General features: G+C 44.0%; 1 protein-coding gene across 1 annotated transcript in view; it reads left to right on the top strand.

Annotated features, from left to right (window-relative positions):
- The window catches only part of LOC119406079 (uncharacterized), a 111,650-nt gene that overhangs the window by 5,003 nt on the left and 90,487 nt on the right, over positions 1 to 16,160 (top strand). Inside the window, 4 exon segments of the mRNA XM_037672937.1 lie at positions 4,084 to 4,235; positions 6,746 to 6,834; positions 9,459 to 9,609; positions 14,683 to 14,829. Coding sequence (XP_037528865.1) covers positions 4,084 to 4,235; positions 6,746 to 6,834; positions 9,459 to 9,609; positions 14,683 to 14,829 — 539 coding nt within the window.

Genomic DNA, 16,160 nt, shown 5'->3' with positions numbered 1-16,160 from the left:
AAAGCTGGTGTTTTTATTGCGATAGCAATTATATGGACAGTCTCGATGAGTTTTTGCCGTTGCCATCATGTCCCGTATAAAGTCCAAATTGATAAGATCCCCCCGCGCATCGTATGTTCTACCGCGGGTAAAAGCGGGCGAGCGGGGGCGACAAACGCGGCCGAAGCAGAGATCAAACAAGCTGGCCCATTTCCGTCGCTCGGAGGGCGCATGCAATAACATTACCCCGCTTGGGAAGCCTGACGCCGAAGCAGACAGGAAACGCCCCGCCCGTCTTCAAGGAGCATGAAAAGACGCAAGGAGGAGGGGGTGTCGCTCGAGCAGCAACCTTAAACTTTGATTCTAAGGGCACGGTCGCGATCGCTGGTGTGCATGCTATCTCAGGAGGCATCAGCTGGTGGCTCGTACACCCCTTCTACGTGCTGCGCTCTCAACGCGAAGCGACTATGCGGAAAGAGCATGTCTCCCTGTACACCAGCGTTTTGTAGTTACGCGAGATCGGATACAAAAGAGTTAGCTGCCAGCCTCACTACATGTAACACTACAATTTGTTGCTATCACATTCATTGCTTCGCCCTTGCGGTGAAACTGACTTTTTCTAAACACAAGAAAGACTAACGTTACCACTACCAAGTGAAGCTCAGAACAATCTGATAAAGAAGGAAGTAATAGGTGTTTTTTACACTACATTTCTCTTAAATCCAGAGTAGATATTTATGCAAGCTATACAAAAAAAAAATACAATGTTAGAAAGCCAGCAATGGGTGAACTTTCAAAGACTGTGAAAGACTACGATGCGAGCCTGAAAACCAAAATTTTTTCGTAAACAGTGTGGTCTTTCCCGTGGCAATGTATACGTGTGAGTCATCAACCTAGCAAAACTATGAAAGAAAACACAAGTTACTTTGAGCTGTGTTGCTGGCATATAGTTTTGAGAATACCACAGAATGCCAAATGAGCAAATATTTTGGTTATAAGAAAGGTTATTCCCCAATGTTCCCTTGAAGCAAAGGTAATTAAACTAGAACAGTCTTATGCCGTGCGAGCCAACAAATCAGCGGAAGGTGGCTGCCCATACATTAAAACAAGGCCATCCATGCACACGCTAATTAGATGGTATTCTGGAAGCTGCAGGTCAATGTCTAGCGGAGCTTAACAAACTCGTATTAAATAGGTCTAACTGGTCGTGTGGTTTTGTATACGTGCTCTATAATAGAATCTTCATGGTCACCGCACGCAATTGGTCGAGGCCCGTGTAAACGTTACTAATGGGGGACATACGCACAATCGTCAACCAATCGTGCATTGAGGATGAACATTCTGTTATAGAATGCGTACAAGATCATGCCCTAGGAGTTGCAGCGACTTCAGGACTCTTAACAACTTCTTTATATACTTTTTTTTTTACACTTGTGTGATGAACATTTGAAGTTGTGTGTAATTGGCAGTAGCACACTCATCTAAGGGCTAGTTTCCTAGAAAGGTCAGGTGGCATAGGGGAGCTGACAGAATTTGGGGCAAGATGGGTGGTGTAAGTACCAGAAAGCATGGCTTTATGTTAAGCTAACTGTAAAATTATTTACATGAGACGAGATGGTTAGATCAGATTCTTTGGGCCACATGGGAACGTGTGAAGCAGCACTCACTGGCATTCATATGCTCATGGTATTACTAGGAATGGACGGCAGTTCAGTGGTACATTCCAAGAACAGTGGAACAGCTGCACAATAGACCGCAAAGGAGTAGCACGAACACACAGGACAGTGTCCCAGTAGTATGAAATTTGAGTAGAAATCAGTTGTTGGTTTAGCTCAAAGAATCATTCGTATACAACTGGGACTTCTATTTCAGTGATACCTCACTATAGGGGATTTTTCACTGCCCGTACCGCTGATGTTGATTAGTAGTGCACAATTACAGGAGTTTGAAAACAAAAGGCACAGCTGCATCCAAAAGTCTGTAAATGTTGACAGCGCAGTTCTGTGTTTGTGTTCATTTGTTTGTTTTCTCAGTGCAAATGGCTCATTCCCACTGTGTTGGATTACCCAACATCCAGATGAAATTATGTGTCATTTAGTCCTAATACAAAGCAATTGAAAAAAAAAATATTATAATGTGAAAGTTTAAATTAACTGCCACCAGTAAAGCTTCTACAGGGGCTAGTTGGTGGCACTATGCCCAATGCACTGCCAAGTTGTGACAAAATACTACAAGATACAACACACAAAGGCAAACAGGGTGAGCTCTTGGCAACAATTGTCCCTTTTACAATGGCCAAGTGTTTTCAAAGGCAACAATCGAAAATTGAAAAATTCACTCTAGTATGTTTTAACTCTAGTTAGAAGAAACCAGTGACTGAACAAGAATAAATTGTCTATTTTCTCACTGCTCCCACAGGAAGGGCACACGGGGAGCCAGACCAGTCGTGTTGATAAAATGTTCAAGCACCACTTCCTTTCTTCAACTATTGTTACTATTGTCATCATCATCATTGTTGTCGCCAGTATAATCATCATTACTTATTCATTCTTTTTTCTACAGGCTAGAAAGCTCCAGTTCGTACTGCTGTACTTCATAATAGTGAAGTCACAAATTACGTAAAAGTACCTTTATTATGTCTGATGTTCATTATATAAGTAGGGGTGTGCGAATAGTGAAATTTTATCTCGAATCAAATTTGAATCGAATAGTGCCGAATAGTGGCCAAAAATATCGAATAACGAATCGAATATCGAATAGTACGTATATTTACACGAAACGCGTACCGCCAGTTAAAGCAAAACAAAGGAAAAATCAGGGACGCTGCGGCTTGGTGGCAGCTATATTACGCTCTTGTTCGGAAGGGTATTTTTCTTCTGCTTTTATGGGGCACGCAGGCATGCTGATCGAAAAGCCATCACTCCATTTAGCAGGGGTACTCCTAACCTCCTAACGGCTAAAATAAGGGGGTACGGTAGCTAGTTTTTTTTCCCCTATGGTCGCGGAATACGGCTTCAATAGGTGGATAGCAAAAGGACGTCTTCCGGTTCGATGCCTAGCTCTTCGCTGTTTCAAGGTGTGTGCCGTTCAGTGTAATCGGGGAGAAAACGCGTCCTTTCTGCGATGCGGTTGTTACCAGTTATCTTGCCTCCTCCCGGATTACACTGAACCGCACACAACTTGAAGCAGCGAAGAGCTGAGCCTTGACGGTTCCTAGAACCGGAAGTGCTGTAGCAGACGACGCGCCGTTTTGCTATCCACCTATTGTGCTTCATCTATGGTCGTGCAATTCTGCTTTATCTCCATGGGTACTCGGGGCCCAAAAATCTTCGGGCGCCAGTTCACAGCAACGTTTTAACTACGCGCCGGAACGATGGGAGTTTTTGAACGAGTCATGCGGTGTGCCAGTGACGACTGTACAGTGTGAACAAATTTTCGTATGTGAATCCAATCACCGAGGGTTTCGCGGGCCGAAGTCGCAATGTTTTACGGCGCCTACGGCATGCGCGACCAAACTAGGCAAGAAAAGTCCGTGCCTTCGTTTCAGAGGCCAAGTTGTGAAGAGCTTGATAGTTCTCTCATGTTTTTTTACGTGTGGAAATTACATAACCGCCTTTAAAATAAACACGCACTTGCTTTTGTACCAGGTTATTGGTGAAAGTTTTAATGAAAGACCTACTATACCAATGTTAGCGTTAGTTTTAGCCACCCCACCCTAGGCAAGTTGCACCATTGGCCTTTGTAGCGTTTTAGATATTCGTCCTGTCGAATTATTTGAAACTTCGAATACTATCTATTCGAAAATCAAATCGAATTATTTGGTTAGGTATTATTCAATTCGAAATTCGAATATTTGCACACCCCTAATTATAAGCATTATTGCCACAATTTTCAAGGAACATTTTTGTACTTTACTTCGATATGTCTGATGATTCGTTATATCGATGCATGACTGTATTTGCTTGGTGGTGTTGTGGCAGGATGAGAAATCCTTCAGTAAAGGGTGGCCTCATGCGCCATTGTTACTGACCCACTTATTCATCCTATCGCAAGCATCCAGTTCTGTTTGGAGAAGACCACTAACTCGCAGTGCCATGCTTCCAGAAAACATGCTGGTACCGGGACACTGGTACCAGTACGAGTTCCTCATCAAGGCGGAAGCTGCATCGGTGGGCAGCACAGACGACGTCAGCGAGATGAACTTGGCATGCCAGGTCAAGGTATCCCACATTGGCACCTGCAAGTATGCATTCGAGGTATGAGGCTTTGAACAGTTCGTTGGCTTGCTGCCCATTAAAGGCACACCTACTGTTGTTGGTGGCTCCACAGGGCATAGCATGGGCCAGTTGGTGTCGTCATTTGAAAATATTGCCTCACCACATTTCATGAACTTTTAGTTTAAGCAATTAAAGCTTACTTCTACCATATGAATTAAGAATCTTCATACTTCGCAAAAAAAAAAAAAGTAAACGGCACTAAATAGGCATGGACTTGGAAACAATCGCAACAAAATGGGCACCAACTATTGGCTCCAACAACTGGTAGTTGGTATTTTTAAACAAGGTGGACAATGAATTGCTGCACCATAACAAAGGTTCTATGACTGACCAGTCATTCTGCGTTCTCTATAAATACTTTTGTTCTGTTTTATAAAAATAAGGCCAAAGTTAAGGGGAAGATTCAAGCTTAAAGCGATGAAAAATCACTCAAACGTGGGGTGCCACTTGAGCCAGCATTTCGACAAGTGGGCTCCTCTTCAAGGCAGCTACTGCATTGAAGTTGCTGCCTACAAGAAGACAAAACAACCCGTCAAAATGTTGACTTCAGTGACACCCCGTGTTCAAGGATTTTTAATGTTTTATAAACACGACACAGTACGCCCAGCTCGGGACATTTGGGACACACCAAAATATTAGTTCTTTTTTCAGAACATTTTTGGTGGCAAAACACGCTCCACCATGTGTGATGCCTTGTAAACGAGTCATGGGTCCTCCACAATGTGTCAGTCCCTCAAGCCGCCCTCGTCTGACTCTTGAGCAGTGGTGCGAAACGCCTTTTGAAGTCGTTGGTGTCGGAAGCATCGGTAGACCTGCAAAAACCATGACGAGCTATTGATGCATCACAATTAATCATTTTGTGAGATACGTTGAATGAAATCGAGTCGTATCTTTATTTCCATCATGTGCAATTACACAGATGGAGCATGTGAGAAAAAAGCTGCCACTAGGTGGCCTGAGTATTCTACAGTGAAGCGGTATTGTGGCTCAGGAAGGATGCTCACTTCATGGTATAATATGGGGAGTCTGCAAAAAGCACTACAGTGTGCTTTTTGGCACGTTGTCCTGGTAGGATGCCAGGAACACTATTAGCCAAATCTGGCACCGAGGCACGTGATACTGGTGCAGCTATTACTGACGGCACCTTAGGAAGACTCCATGTTGTCTGGGCAAGGGCAGCAGGCTTCATTTTTTGTGATTTTGCATTCCCTGAAACTTCATTTATCTTGAAATTTTTTCCTGTTCTTACAATTTCGAGTTGAAAAAGTTTTACTTTAACTTCAAACTGGTGTAACATGCAGTATTATGTTCCCATGTAGATCAAAAAGTTTTGCGTTAGCTTCTTGTGGGCTGCGGCATCTTTCTTTGTCCGTGTCTGGCACAAAACATTTTTGCAATGCCTGACCAACTCATCCAAATCATCCCCTTTGAATCACGTAGACACTTCTCTTGACGATAAAGTAGGAAACATTTAGGACGACTTCTTTTTGCCTCATTTGTTAGATGCATTTCTTTGTTGGCCTGAGCAATTAAACTCGCATGGTCAAAAGAGCCTATCTGTTGAAATTAGTGCAACTTGCCAGAGGCTCCCATTTCCTGGTGGTACGGAGGCTAAGATGCCTGCAGAAAGAATAGCACCCCGATCTTCTTATCGGCCAGTGGTTTAATCACTAGTAGGGCATGTAGCTGTTCACGCTTGCAGAGTAGAGAAGCGCATGGCTTAGGACAGCGATTTTACTGCTTGACTTTTTCACTGTCATGTCCAGTGTGTTGTGAGCTTCTACGCTCTGCAAGTACGGCTTTGTTTTTATCCAGCATGCAGTTTGTTCTAGAGGTCAAGATAGCGAGCTCCTTCTATGCTTAATCGGCTGCACCTGGTTATGTTTTGAGTGGGACCTATGACATGCCACCTTGAGGTTTTACCAAATGTTCGAGGTCACCAAGTAATTCTTAAACATGTTTGTTTGAGCTCACCTACAATACACTCTGCTTACTGGTTCTGTTACTGGCACTGTTATGCACATGCTGGCTCAGTCGAAGAGCAAGGAGTGCATTAGGTGACGATCATGTGCCCTTGCGAGCGGTAATATGTGCATTTGAAGCTCTATGATGCAGCGTGAAATTTTGATTCTGTGAATGTGTACTTTTATAACATTGTCACAAAGTGTCGTCACTTTCATGCAAGCTATGTTTAGCGAGAAATATTCCCCTAGTGTTTTCAAACCATGCATTCTTAAGGCGTTCATAGTGTTAATGATAACAACACAACCTGCATACAAATACCATGTTGTTGTGAAGGAGTGACCTCGTGTATGAGCACGATCATTGCTGTGGAAAACATTAGGCTTGTGCTCAGATAGATTTGTTGGTAAACATGACTATACGTGCAGCCGCAAACAGACGTATTCTTCATCTCCTTGTTCTTTCAATGACCTTGTAAGACGAGATACCGAAACCATCCTCTTTTTGTCTTTTTTGTTTTTCCCCAGGTGCAAGAGTGTGCGTTCTCCTCTGGAGGGGGCCCTCCCAGTGACAAGGAACTGTGGATAGAGCGGGACAACCTCTCAGAGATAACAAAGTGAGCCTACATTTGCGCAAGTGTAGTGCTAGAGGCAGTGCCATATGCTGGGCCTTGAGTTGCACTGTAAAACAGGAATTCACAGCGACACGCGCTTGTCAAGTACTCTTCAGTTCTTTCCCCCCATTTTCTTTCCTCTTTATATAGCTTTCTTTTGGTAAAAAGATGATAATGTAAACGCAGCTTCATAAAAGATAACAAATAACTTAAAGGGATACTGAATAAAATCTGGAAAAAATGACGAAATTCTACTGTGAAGATGCAACTGTTCCCATAAACAGAGTTTATTTCACATATTTTTCAACAATTGGCTGTATTTTTGGAGGATTGTCGCGAGCTGTGACATCAAAGCAGTGTTGTACGCGTTATCGAAAATAAGTAACTGAATACGTTACTCGTTACGCTAACAAAAAAGGAACGCGTTACCACCCCACGTTACCTACAAAAAAAGGTAACATGTTACCATTACCGTTACCTGAAAAAAGTAACACACGTTACTTCTGCCGTCACTCTGTAGTCAGAAATTTGAATCAGTGCACCCTGGCTGCAGGAACCAGAATAACAGTTTAATAAACCTCATATTTATATTTCACATGAAAGCTCTAACCAAAATAACGATTTTAGGTGAATTACAGCTGATATAACTAGAAAAATTTGCACAAGTGTGCCAGACTTTAGCAATGTTATGGTGGCCTAATGTTTACTGTGGAGTTGCATGTGATGGCTTATAACTTTGTGGCACATGGTAGCCATTTCTCAAAGTGAGCAGAAAATGAGATTTCATCATCAATGCTCTCTGGAAAGGGAACACCACCGATCTCTCAACACATTTACAGTAATTCTGATGGCGTGCTTCTATTAGTGTAAAAACATATGCGCAGATCTTGTCTGAATAAAGAAATCCCTAAATTACATAGTCCCGAAAAAAATACTTGCAGCATAAATTATTTTTGCCCCCTTTAACCTATATAATTGGCGCAAAAATTGCATGTGTTTATGCAAAGGGGCGGTTCAAGGTCAGCCTAGCTCGCTCAGGAATTCAACAATGAGAAATGTGTACCCACAGTTAGAAGCACATAGAAGCAAATTTTATATTGAGAACAGAACTGATAAACAGCGCATTAGTATTGCAGGGACAACTTGCTGACAACTACAACTTGTAGAATTTAAGCAAAAGCTAGATTTCTAAGCTGTCGTTGGAAAGCATGCCTCGCTTCTTAGTGATTACGTCCGCAGCTACGGCAAATAGGCACTCGACGGACGCATTATTGCTATATTGTCAACGCCTGGCAAGCCGATAGCAGTCTGCTGCTGCGACATAAGGATAGCTCTGGGAATATGGCGCCTACGAGACGAAGGAGTTGTGTGTAAGACTTCCGGGATAACTTGAATAAAAGATAATGGATAATGTGACACCTCATGTTACCAAAAAATGTTAACGTAAATATGTTACCTGTTGCAGTTACGAAATGGTAATGAGTGCGTTACTAAATTACCAAAAAAAAGTAATGCGTTACCGGTAACGACGTTACTTGTAACGTGTTATCGTCAACACTGCGTCAAGGTCAACACGGCAGATGCAGGGTGCACGTGTGGCTGTCCTGCTACTTTCCTTTCTCAACCTCTCCTTTAAATCCCCCTCACCCTCTTCCACAAAGGCGCTGACATTTGCCTCACCCTTTAGGGGCTTTACCCACCCGCGAGCAGTATTTGCCGCCTGTGCTGTTCGTAGCGATTCTATGAACTGTAGTGGGAGCCATATGCGTGCGCATGAAGGGGGGGGGGGGGCAGGGGGGGGCGCCCCCCCTAGTCACCTAAGAAGAGGGGCCGCAAAGTCTGCCCCATACATTGGGAGAGGGGCGCCGTGACGAACTTTCGCCCCCCCCTGAAGGGGAACCCTGCGTGCGCCTATGGTGGGAGCTGAGCGGTTTGAGAGACGTGGGCGACGACTGCCATTGTTGGCACACCCATCGCCAATCGCTTCGCCGTGATTCTCCCTTTGTTAACGCAATGACTGCCCTGAAATGGAAGAACCTGCTGTTTGCCACAAAACTGGCAATAATTCACACACTCAAACACAGAGAATAAAAAGTCTGACGTCACCACTGCATACGCCTTCTCAAGAAGCATGCTGACCACAAAAACAAGGCCGATTTTAGGGCCAAGTGAACTAGAGGCTTCCGATGCCCGATGAGTATGTACAGCGGTGTGTGACGATGTGAGGCACTGTTTACATCGATACCGCATTTTTTCGTGTATACTCCACCCCTAACTACAAACCGCAGAAAATTAAAAACTAAAGAAAAAAGAACAACATTCCCACACATTGCCGTGAAGCTGCCTTCCTTGCATTATCGTGAAGCAGCTCAGTGAAGCTAACTTGCGCATTGAAAATATGGTAAACTCGGATAAACTTTAAAAGTTTTAGAACGAACTATGCGATATGTCAAACTGATGCCCATTTTTTTGTGAGTTCTGTATATATGTGGGTTTTTGTGTCTAACATACAAAATTTAGGTATTTCCTTTCGTGCACTTGTTAGAGTTAACAAAAATGATGTGCATTATCAGAAAGTTATGGATCCAATTCATAATTTAGGTGCGCTGCCTTTCTTTAAAAATCAGGTTCCCTGTGGTGGTGTCTCTCTCTGATGGTGTGGTGACTGGACTGGAAGTTTCACCCTCTGAGCCAGAGCACATTCTCAACATCAAGCGTGCCATGATTTCAGCCTTCGTGTTGAAGAAGTCACATATTACGCAAGGAGCCGAGACATCAGTAAGCAGTGTTTTGTCAATTAGCATTTACCCAGGTACTTACCTGTGAACGAGGTTTTAAATATGGTGGTCGATGAACTTGTAAGTGAACAGATTTCCACATAAATAGCAAATGAATGGAACTTGTGCAAACTTCAGCACCGAAAGACAACGAATCAAGGATGTGGGAAACAGGCAGGTGTGGATGTGAGTGCACATCTAAGGAAACACGTGAAATGATGCTTTATAATGCGCAACTTATTTCTAAAAAATGTCCGTAATATTAATATGCATACTTGCGTTTGTTTTTTGAGTTTATCAACTTGAGGTTGCCAGGCTAAAACTTTTACGTGTGTTGTCACTTGGTGCTAGGCACACCTTTATGTATGGGAAGCTTGTTGAATGTTTACTGTGATATGCAGATAGCTTTGTACATTCTAGAACATACACAAGCGTCAGTGATTATGCTGGAATGTATATGACACATCTATAGGCACCGACACGTTTTACATGTGTATCACATTTTGACGAGTCACAAGTGAGCTCTTCTTTATTATAGTACTGCGAGCATTACTTGTTTTACCAGGCACAAGTCTGCACAACACACAGCTCAGTCTTTAGTTAATGGCTTGGCTGCTGAATTCTTCACCATCACTCAATGTGAAAGAGAGAGGCACATCAATGTGACATTGTTGCATTGACATGACACTGAGTGGCAAAACATTGACATTGAATGGCATGTCAATGTCAGTGTGATGATATGACAGGATTGCTTTAGTCAGCCAGTGAACATTCAATGGCACTTTCTTTTTCAGGCGTATGGGTGATGTTTATATTGATGGCAGCAACAATACGCAAACAGTAATAAATGCTCCCTCAACTGCAAGATTCAGTGAACCTTGGAATTTTAGGCTGGCAGGTGACTGCTCTTGTTATTGACCCTTTGTCAATAAAGTAGGACAATGAATAGCCTTTTCTTTTGTTTGTTTCAAGAAATCCTGATCTCAAAACCCCTAGGCACGATTAAAAAAAAGCTTATACATTGGCAGTCCTGTACAATTTGTGGGATCTGAGCACAGATCGGCAAAAAGTTGGAGCTCACTCAGACTCACTCAACAAATATATTCTACTCTGAGGGCTTACTCGGACCCAGACTCACCAAAATTTTCCCCAACCGGACTCACATCGGACTCAGACTTAGTAAATTTTTCTCAACTGGACTCACTTGGACTCAAACTCACAAACATATTACTCAGCCAGACTCACTCAGACTCACAGTTTGACTTGAGTCTGAGTGAGCCTGAATGAGTTGACTCATGATTCCGCGAGCGTAAAACTACCTTTGTTCAATCTTGGTGTCAATGCTCTTTAATGTTCAGCAAAGCTTCAATTTGGGCTACTAGTTGGTACGGCATAGCAATGTAGATGCGCTGAGTGAAGCACAAACGAGAAACGTAACAAGGGGCAGGACTGAAAAGACCCTAAAAAATTTGCTTGGCAGTAAGAAGGCACCAAAAGAAAGCGCGCAAACTAGGAACATATGTGTCGTTCCATATATGCACAAGACTTCCCATGCTCTCAAAAAGGTTGGGGAAAAGCATGGCACTAAAGTTGTTTTCTCTGCCCCTTTGAAACTTAAGGGCCTTTGCAAACAAGTTAATGATTCCCCCGAAACTACGCTCGTGAAAAAATGCACCATCAAACATGTAAACAAATATTTACAATGTGACGAGGGCATAGTCTACGAAATTCCGTTCACGTGCGGAAAATGCTATATTGGGCAGACTGGGCGTTGCATAAACACAAGATTAAGAGAACATAGGTACGCCACAGAAATGCTGCACTTGGCTACTCATTGTGCAAGATGCGGATGTGATACCATTTTTAACCAAACGCAGACATTGGCGCATTGCAGGTCTAAAAAAGCACGCGAAATCATGGAGGCATTTTTCATGTTTAAATCACACAATCACGTGAGCTGTGCATCTATTGCCCTCACTGAGGCAGCATTTAACTTTATTGACAACCGCCAGATTAGTTAGGAATACACACGCGGAGCATGATAGCACCAAAATGACCTCATTCCATGAACAACACGTTGCAATATAGTCCTTGTTATCTTCAGTGTTTTTTGTGTATATCTTTGACGTGCTTTTGCGAAAATAAACAGTTGAAAGTTTGTGCACCACTAGTTCTGTCCCTTGTTACGTTTCTCGTTTGTGCTTCACTCAGCGCATCTAGATTGCTATGCTCTTTAATGCCAATATCTCACATAATCGGGGCTCTTCGATACGCCTTTTGATCTTATACCTTCAAATAAAAGTTTAATCCAGTAATCCAATAAGGACATTTTTATGAAATGCCCGGTCCAAACGAGATAATTTTGTCAAGAACTTTCCGTGAAAGAGCTTGCATGGGGAGGTCATGGCACCCCTCCCAGTTCACGTCTCTGACCAATAAATATTGATGTGGCGTATGAACGTGAGTGCGTTGAGATATGTGGGAATAGACTTGAGTATAAACGTAAGCCGATATGAGGGTGACAGTAATGCTGAAGATGGTAGATAGGACCATAGGTCAGCAATAAAAGGTGGAGCTCATTCAGACTCACTCAAGATATATATTTCGCGCTTAGGGCTCACTCGGACTCGGACTCACCAACATTTTCCTTAACCGGACTCACTCGGACTCAGACTCACCAAAAGATTACTGACCCGGACTCACTGAAACTCAGACTCGCAGACCGATCTGAGTCTGAGTGAGTCTGAGTGAGTTGACTCATGAGTGAGTTTGCCGACGTATGGGTCTGAGAGATAAAGCTGTCGCTCTCGGAACACACGAAGACAGTTCACGCGGTCGTGCAACCAACGTGGACGTTTATTAAACACTTCTTTACATACGGCGAGCTCGCTGGCCGAATCCTATACAAACTAGTAACACACTAAACCTTATATGCCGACAATGAATACTGGGAAAACATAACACACACTCAAGACAACGTAAGACATACAGTACACCATAACATAAGACAACATAAGACACAAAAAATTCGGCAGATCCCACGTACCGTGGGAATCGATGTTATGCGAAGCATGCAGGGGATGGTGACTGTGGCGTAATTTTTCACATTGAGTGAAACTTTACGGAATGACGCTAGAGAAACGAGGGAAGCGGGCCGCAGTATCGTCCCCCTGGACCCAGCGCGGCAGACATCCATCCATGCACGCCGCCACACCCCAAAAGAGACTCGTTGCTGTTTTCTATGTGCCGGCCTCTCTTCTCCGCGGCGGCGCTGCCAGCGCCACCGCGCTAAACTCGAGTTACAGCCAGCGCATCCCTGACCTTGGCCAATCGTCTCTGTTTATGTGCCAAGCACGAGCGTTGCAAACACAGCGGCCGCGCCCAAGTTACGGCAGTCGCCTTTACAGGGGGTGATAGCACCCCCACAAATTAGACTTGGAATTTTAGTCATTCTTGTGTTAAATGAGAAATATTCCTTGCACAATTGTTGGCTTATGTCGTAGTTACTGAAATAGCGGAGATCAATTTCGCCAATGTTTCCTTCTTATCTTCACTGTGTATGTCGTGCCACCGTCAACAAAGAACATACAAGACAGTGCTTGCATACGGCTGTTTAATATTTAGATGTCTGTGGTGTAGCCGGGAGGAAGGCCTTTGAAGTGAGGGCGAAGTGAAAATAAGTTTCAACACTGAAATATTTCTCAAGAGAAGATGCTGCAGTAACGTAATTGAAACAAAGGGCCCAACGTTCGAAAGAACGAACTGCTGGGCGAGCTGGGAGGTCGTCTTCAAACGGTGGTGCGTGAAAAGGGTGGTAACACTAGACAGAGAAAAGAACATGCATACAGCGCAAACTGTCAACTCATAATTTTATTGAAACAACAAACATACATATGGTTAGATTATCACGTGCTGAAAACCAGGGCATTAGAAGAAAAGAGACCACCTCAATAATGTGCTTCCATGAAGTCTTATTGTGCGGCAAGTAGTATGACTGAAGGTTTGGTGACACATGACCTGCCCGGTCTAATAATGAAATGAGCTTTTTCTATTTCATGTGCTATCCTATCATCGAACCCAGGTAGCACTTTGGTGTCAGCGAATATTGGTGTGCAGCTGCACTCCCTACAGTGCAAAGAAAGGCTTGAACATGGCTGCCCTTTTAGCAAAGCCTTGTGATCTAAAATCTTGTTCTCAATACACCACCCGGTATGTGCTACGTAATGCTTTCCACATAAAAGCCGAATGTTGTATGCCACTCCAATGACCCATTCTACCTTTTTAACCCAGTGCTTGACACTTGCCTTGCTCCTTGCCTGTGACTTTCCTGTCTACTGCTCTGCAAATCCTGCCTAATCTTACTGTCCTTCTGAAGATGCTCAGCATTGTATGCTTTAATTCCTCAACTAATGTATAAGAATAAAAAGACCCTCCAGCCGTGTTTAGTATGTAGTTTTTTTACATTAAAAAAAAAAACTGATCTTACGTTTCAAGACCCGTTCGGTTCCTTCTTCAGGAGGTGACTGCCTGGCTGGCCCCGAAGCTAGCACTCTTTTGTGGTTGTCTTCTCCAGTGGTTCCGAAGATCGTGTACATACATGCTCGGCAGTGTTCCAGTTGACCAGGTAATGTTTCCAGGTGTCGTTTGAATATGCCAAGATTCTAAGAATTCTAAGAACTACAAGACAATTCTTAAAATCTTGGCATATTCAAACGACACCTGGAAACATTAACTGGTCAACTGGAACACTGCCGAGCACGTATGTACACAATCTCCGGAACCACTGGAGAAGACAACCACTAAAGAGAGCTAGCTTCGGAGCTGGCTGGGCAGTCACCTCCTGAAGAAGGAACCGAACGGGTCTTGAAACGTAAGATCAGTTTTTTTTTTTTTAATGTAAAAAAACTACATACTAAACATGGCTGGAGGGTCTTTTTATTCTTATAATCTTACCCAACGACACAGATTTCTGTCGAATATGTTTTCCTTAAATAATGTAGCATCACCGTACTCTTGTGCCTAGTGATGTCGATCCGACTCGTGCTCACCGCTGCACCCGGTTGATTGCTTATAGCGTGTGGACATTCATGGTACCTGCCCTTGGAAAATGTGGCCTGGCACTGAGCCGGGAGTGGCGCACAGTTCCAAAGACATGCTCTACTGTGCCTTCCCCGAGAGGCCCGATTGGAACCTGAGTCCTTGGGCCATCATGTGGAACCTGGTGGGTCCTCGTTTCTTCACCACGAGCGAGAACAAGGGGCTGGGGTTTTAGTAAACCTATGTTAAGAAGACAGACTCGAAGCTAGAGAAATTTGAGGGGAAATTATTGGTTATGTTAAATTGAAATGTAGCAGTGTGTAGTAAGAAATAGAAAGTGGGTGAAAAGTTAACTTGCTGCTCTTGGCAGCTGAATCTGCCTTGTTCGGCTCGATGGTAAAGCGTGAAAAAAAATTACACCATCTCCCGCTAAAGGGGACCATGAGGCGATGCGAAGCCGGAGCACTGGCACGATCGCGTTCCATTGGCTTTCGCTGGGCATGCTACCGACCTCGCGTCGTGGAACGCGAAGAGGAACACTACACGCGTTGTGTCTTCCCTCTAGCCTGGCTGTTAATCCTCACATGGTGCGCGGGGAACATCGACAGGCGCGCGAGAGAGAGGGTGGAAAAGGGGAGGGGACGCGCATGCGCTGGCCCTCATCGGCGCTGCGCAGGAGAGAATTTCAGCATGTCGAGCCCGCATTTCAGAGGAGCCAACCGAGGCAAGCGCTGGACTGAACGCGCACAGCGCTCTGCCATTTGAAGGAGAGGAGGCTAGAGGAGGAGAGTAGCGCATCCGCCGTCAGAGCAGAAGCGAGAACGCAGGAGAAGCACAAGCAGGTGCTGGTAGAGAAGTGGAGAGAGTAACACGCAGCTGTTGGAGAGAGGAAAGGAGGAGAGTCGCGCATGCGAAGTGTGAGTGCGGACCACCACGCTGCGTGCGGATTACCACGCCGCGTTACGTACCCCCGAGCAAGAGATACTTCGCATCTAAAAAAAAAAACAGATTACGTGAACCCTATAGTTTAATCTGAAGCTTAGTGCGAAAAACGCAAGACATATACAGGAAGAGGTGCACCAATATGAAAGGTCAATATTAGTGCCCTGACGAAACATAACAGAACTTTGCAGAACCACGAAAATGGCACAAACAGATTAGCAGAACAGATCCAATTGCCACAATGAGTCCTGATGGCCACCAGATGTGCAGATCTGCACATTCTGTCTTGTGGCAGCTGCTATGCCCTTCAGACAAGCAGATGCCTCAGCGATCATCTTCGGGAGCACGTTAATGGCATTCGAAATAAAAGAGAAGGTTTTCAGCAATTCATTGTAGCAAGTGTGGTTGTCGTCTTCTCAGGAATGTAACCATACCGCAGCAGTTCAGAGCAGAAAAAAAGAAAAAGAAAATGCAGAGGTGGCAGCAGTGCAGGTAATAATCAGCCATCTCTGCCTTCCTGATATGTGTCCACCGAGTCATGCATATGTTTGCATATGATAATTCAAACGAAAT

Source organism: Rhipicephalus sanguineus, chromosome 9 (assembly GCF_013339695.2).
Source record: "Rhipicephalus sanguineus isolate Rsan-2018 chromosome 9, BIME_Rsan_1.4, whole genome shotgun sequence".
Classification (NCBI taxonomy): Eukaryota; Metazoa; Arthropoda; class Arachnida; order Ixodida; family Ixodidae; genus Rhipicephalus; species Rhipicephalus sanguineus.
Note: the sequence above shows the minus strand (reverse complement) of the source record. Positions and strands in the feature narration are given on the sequence as shown.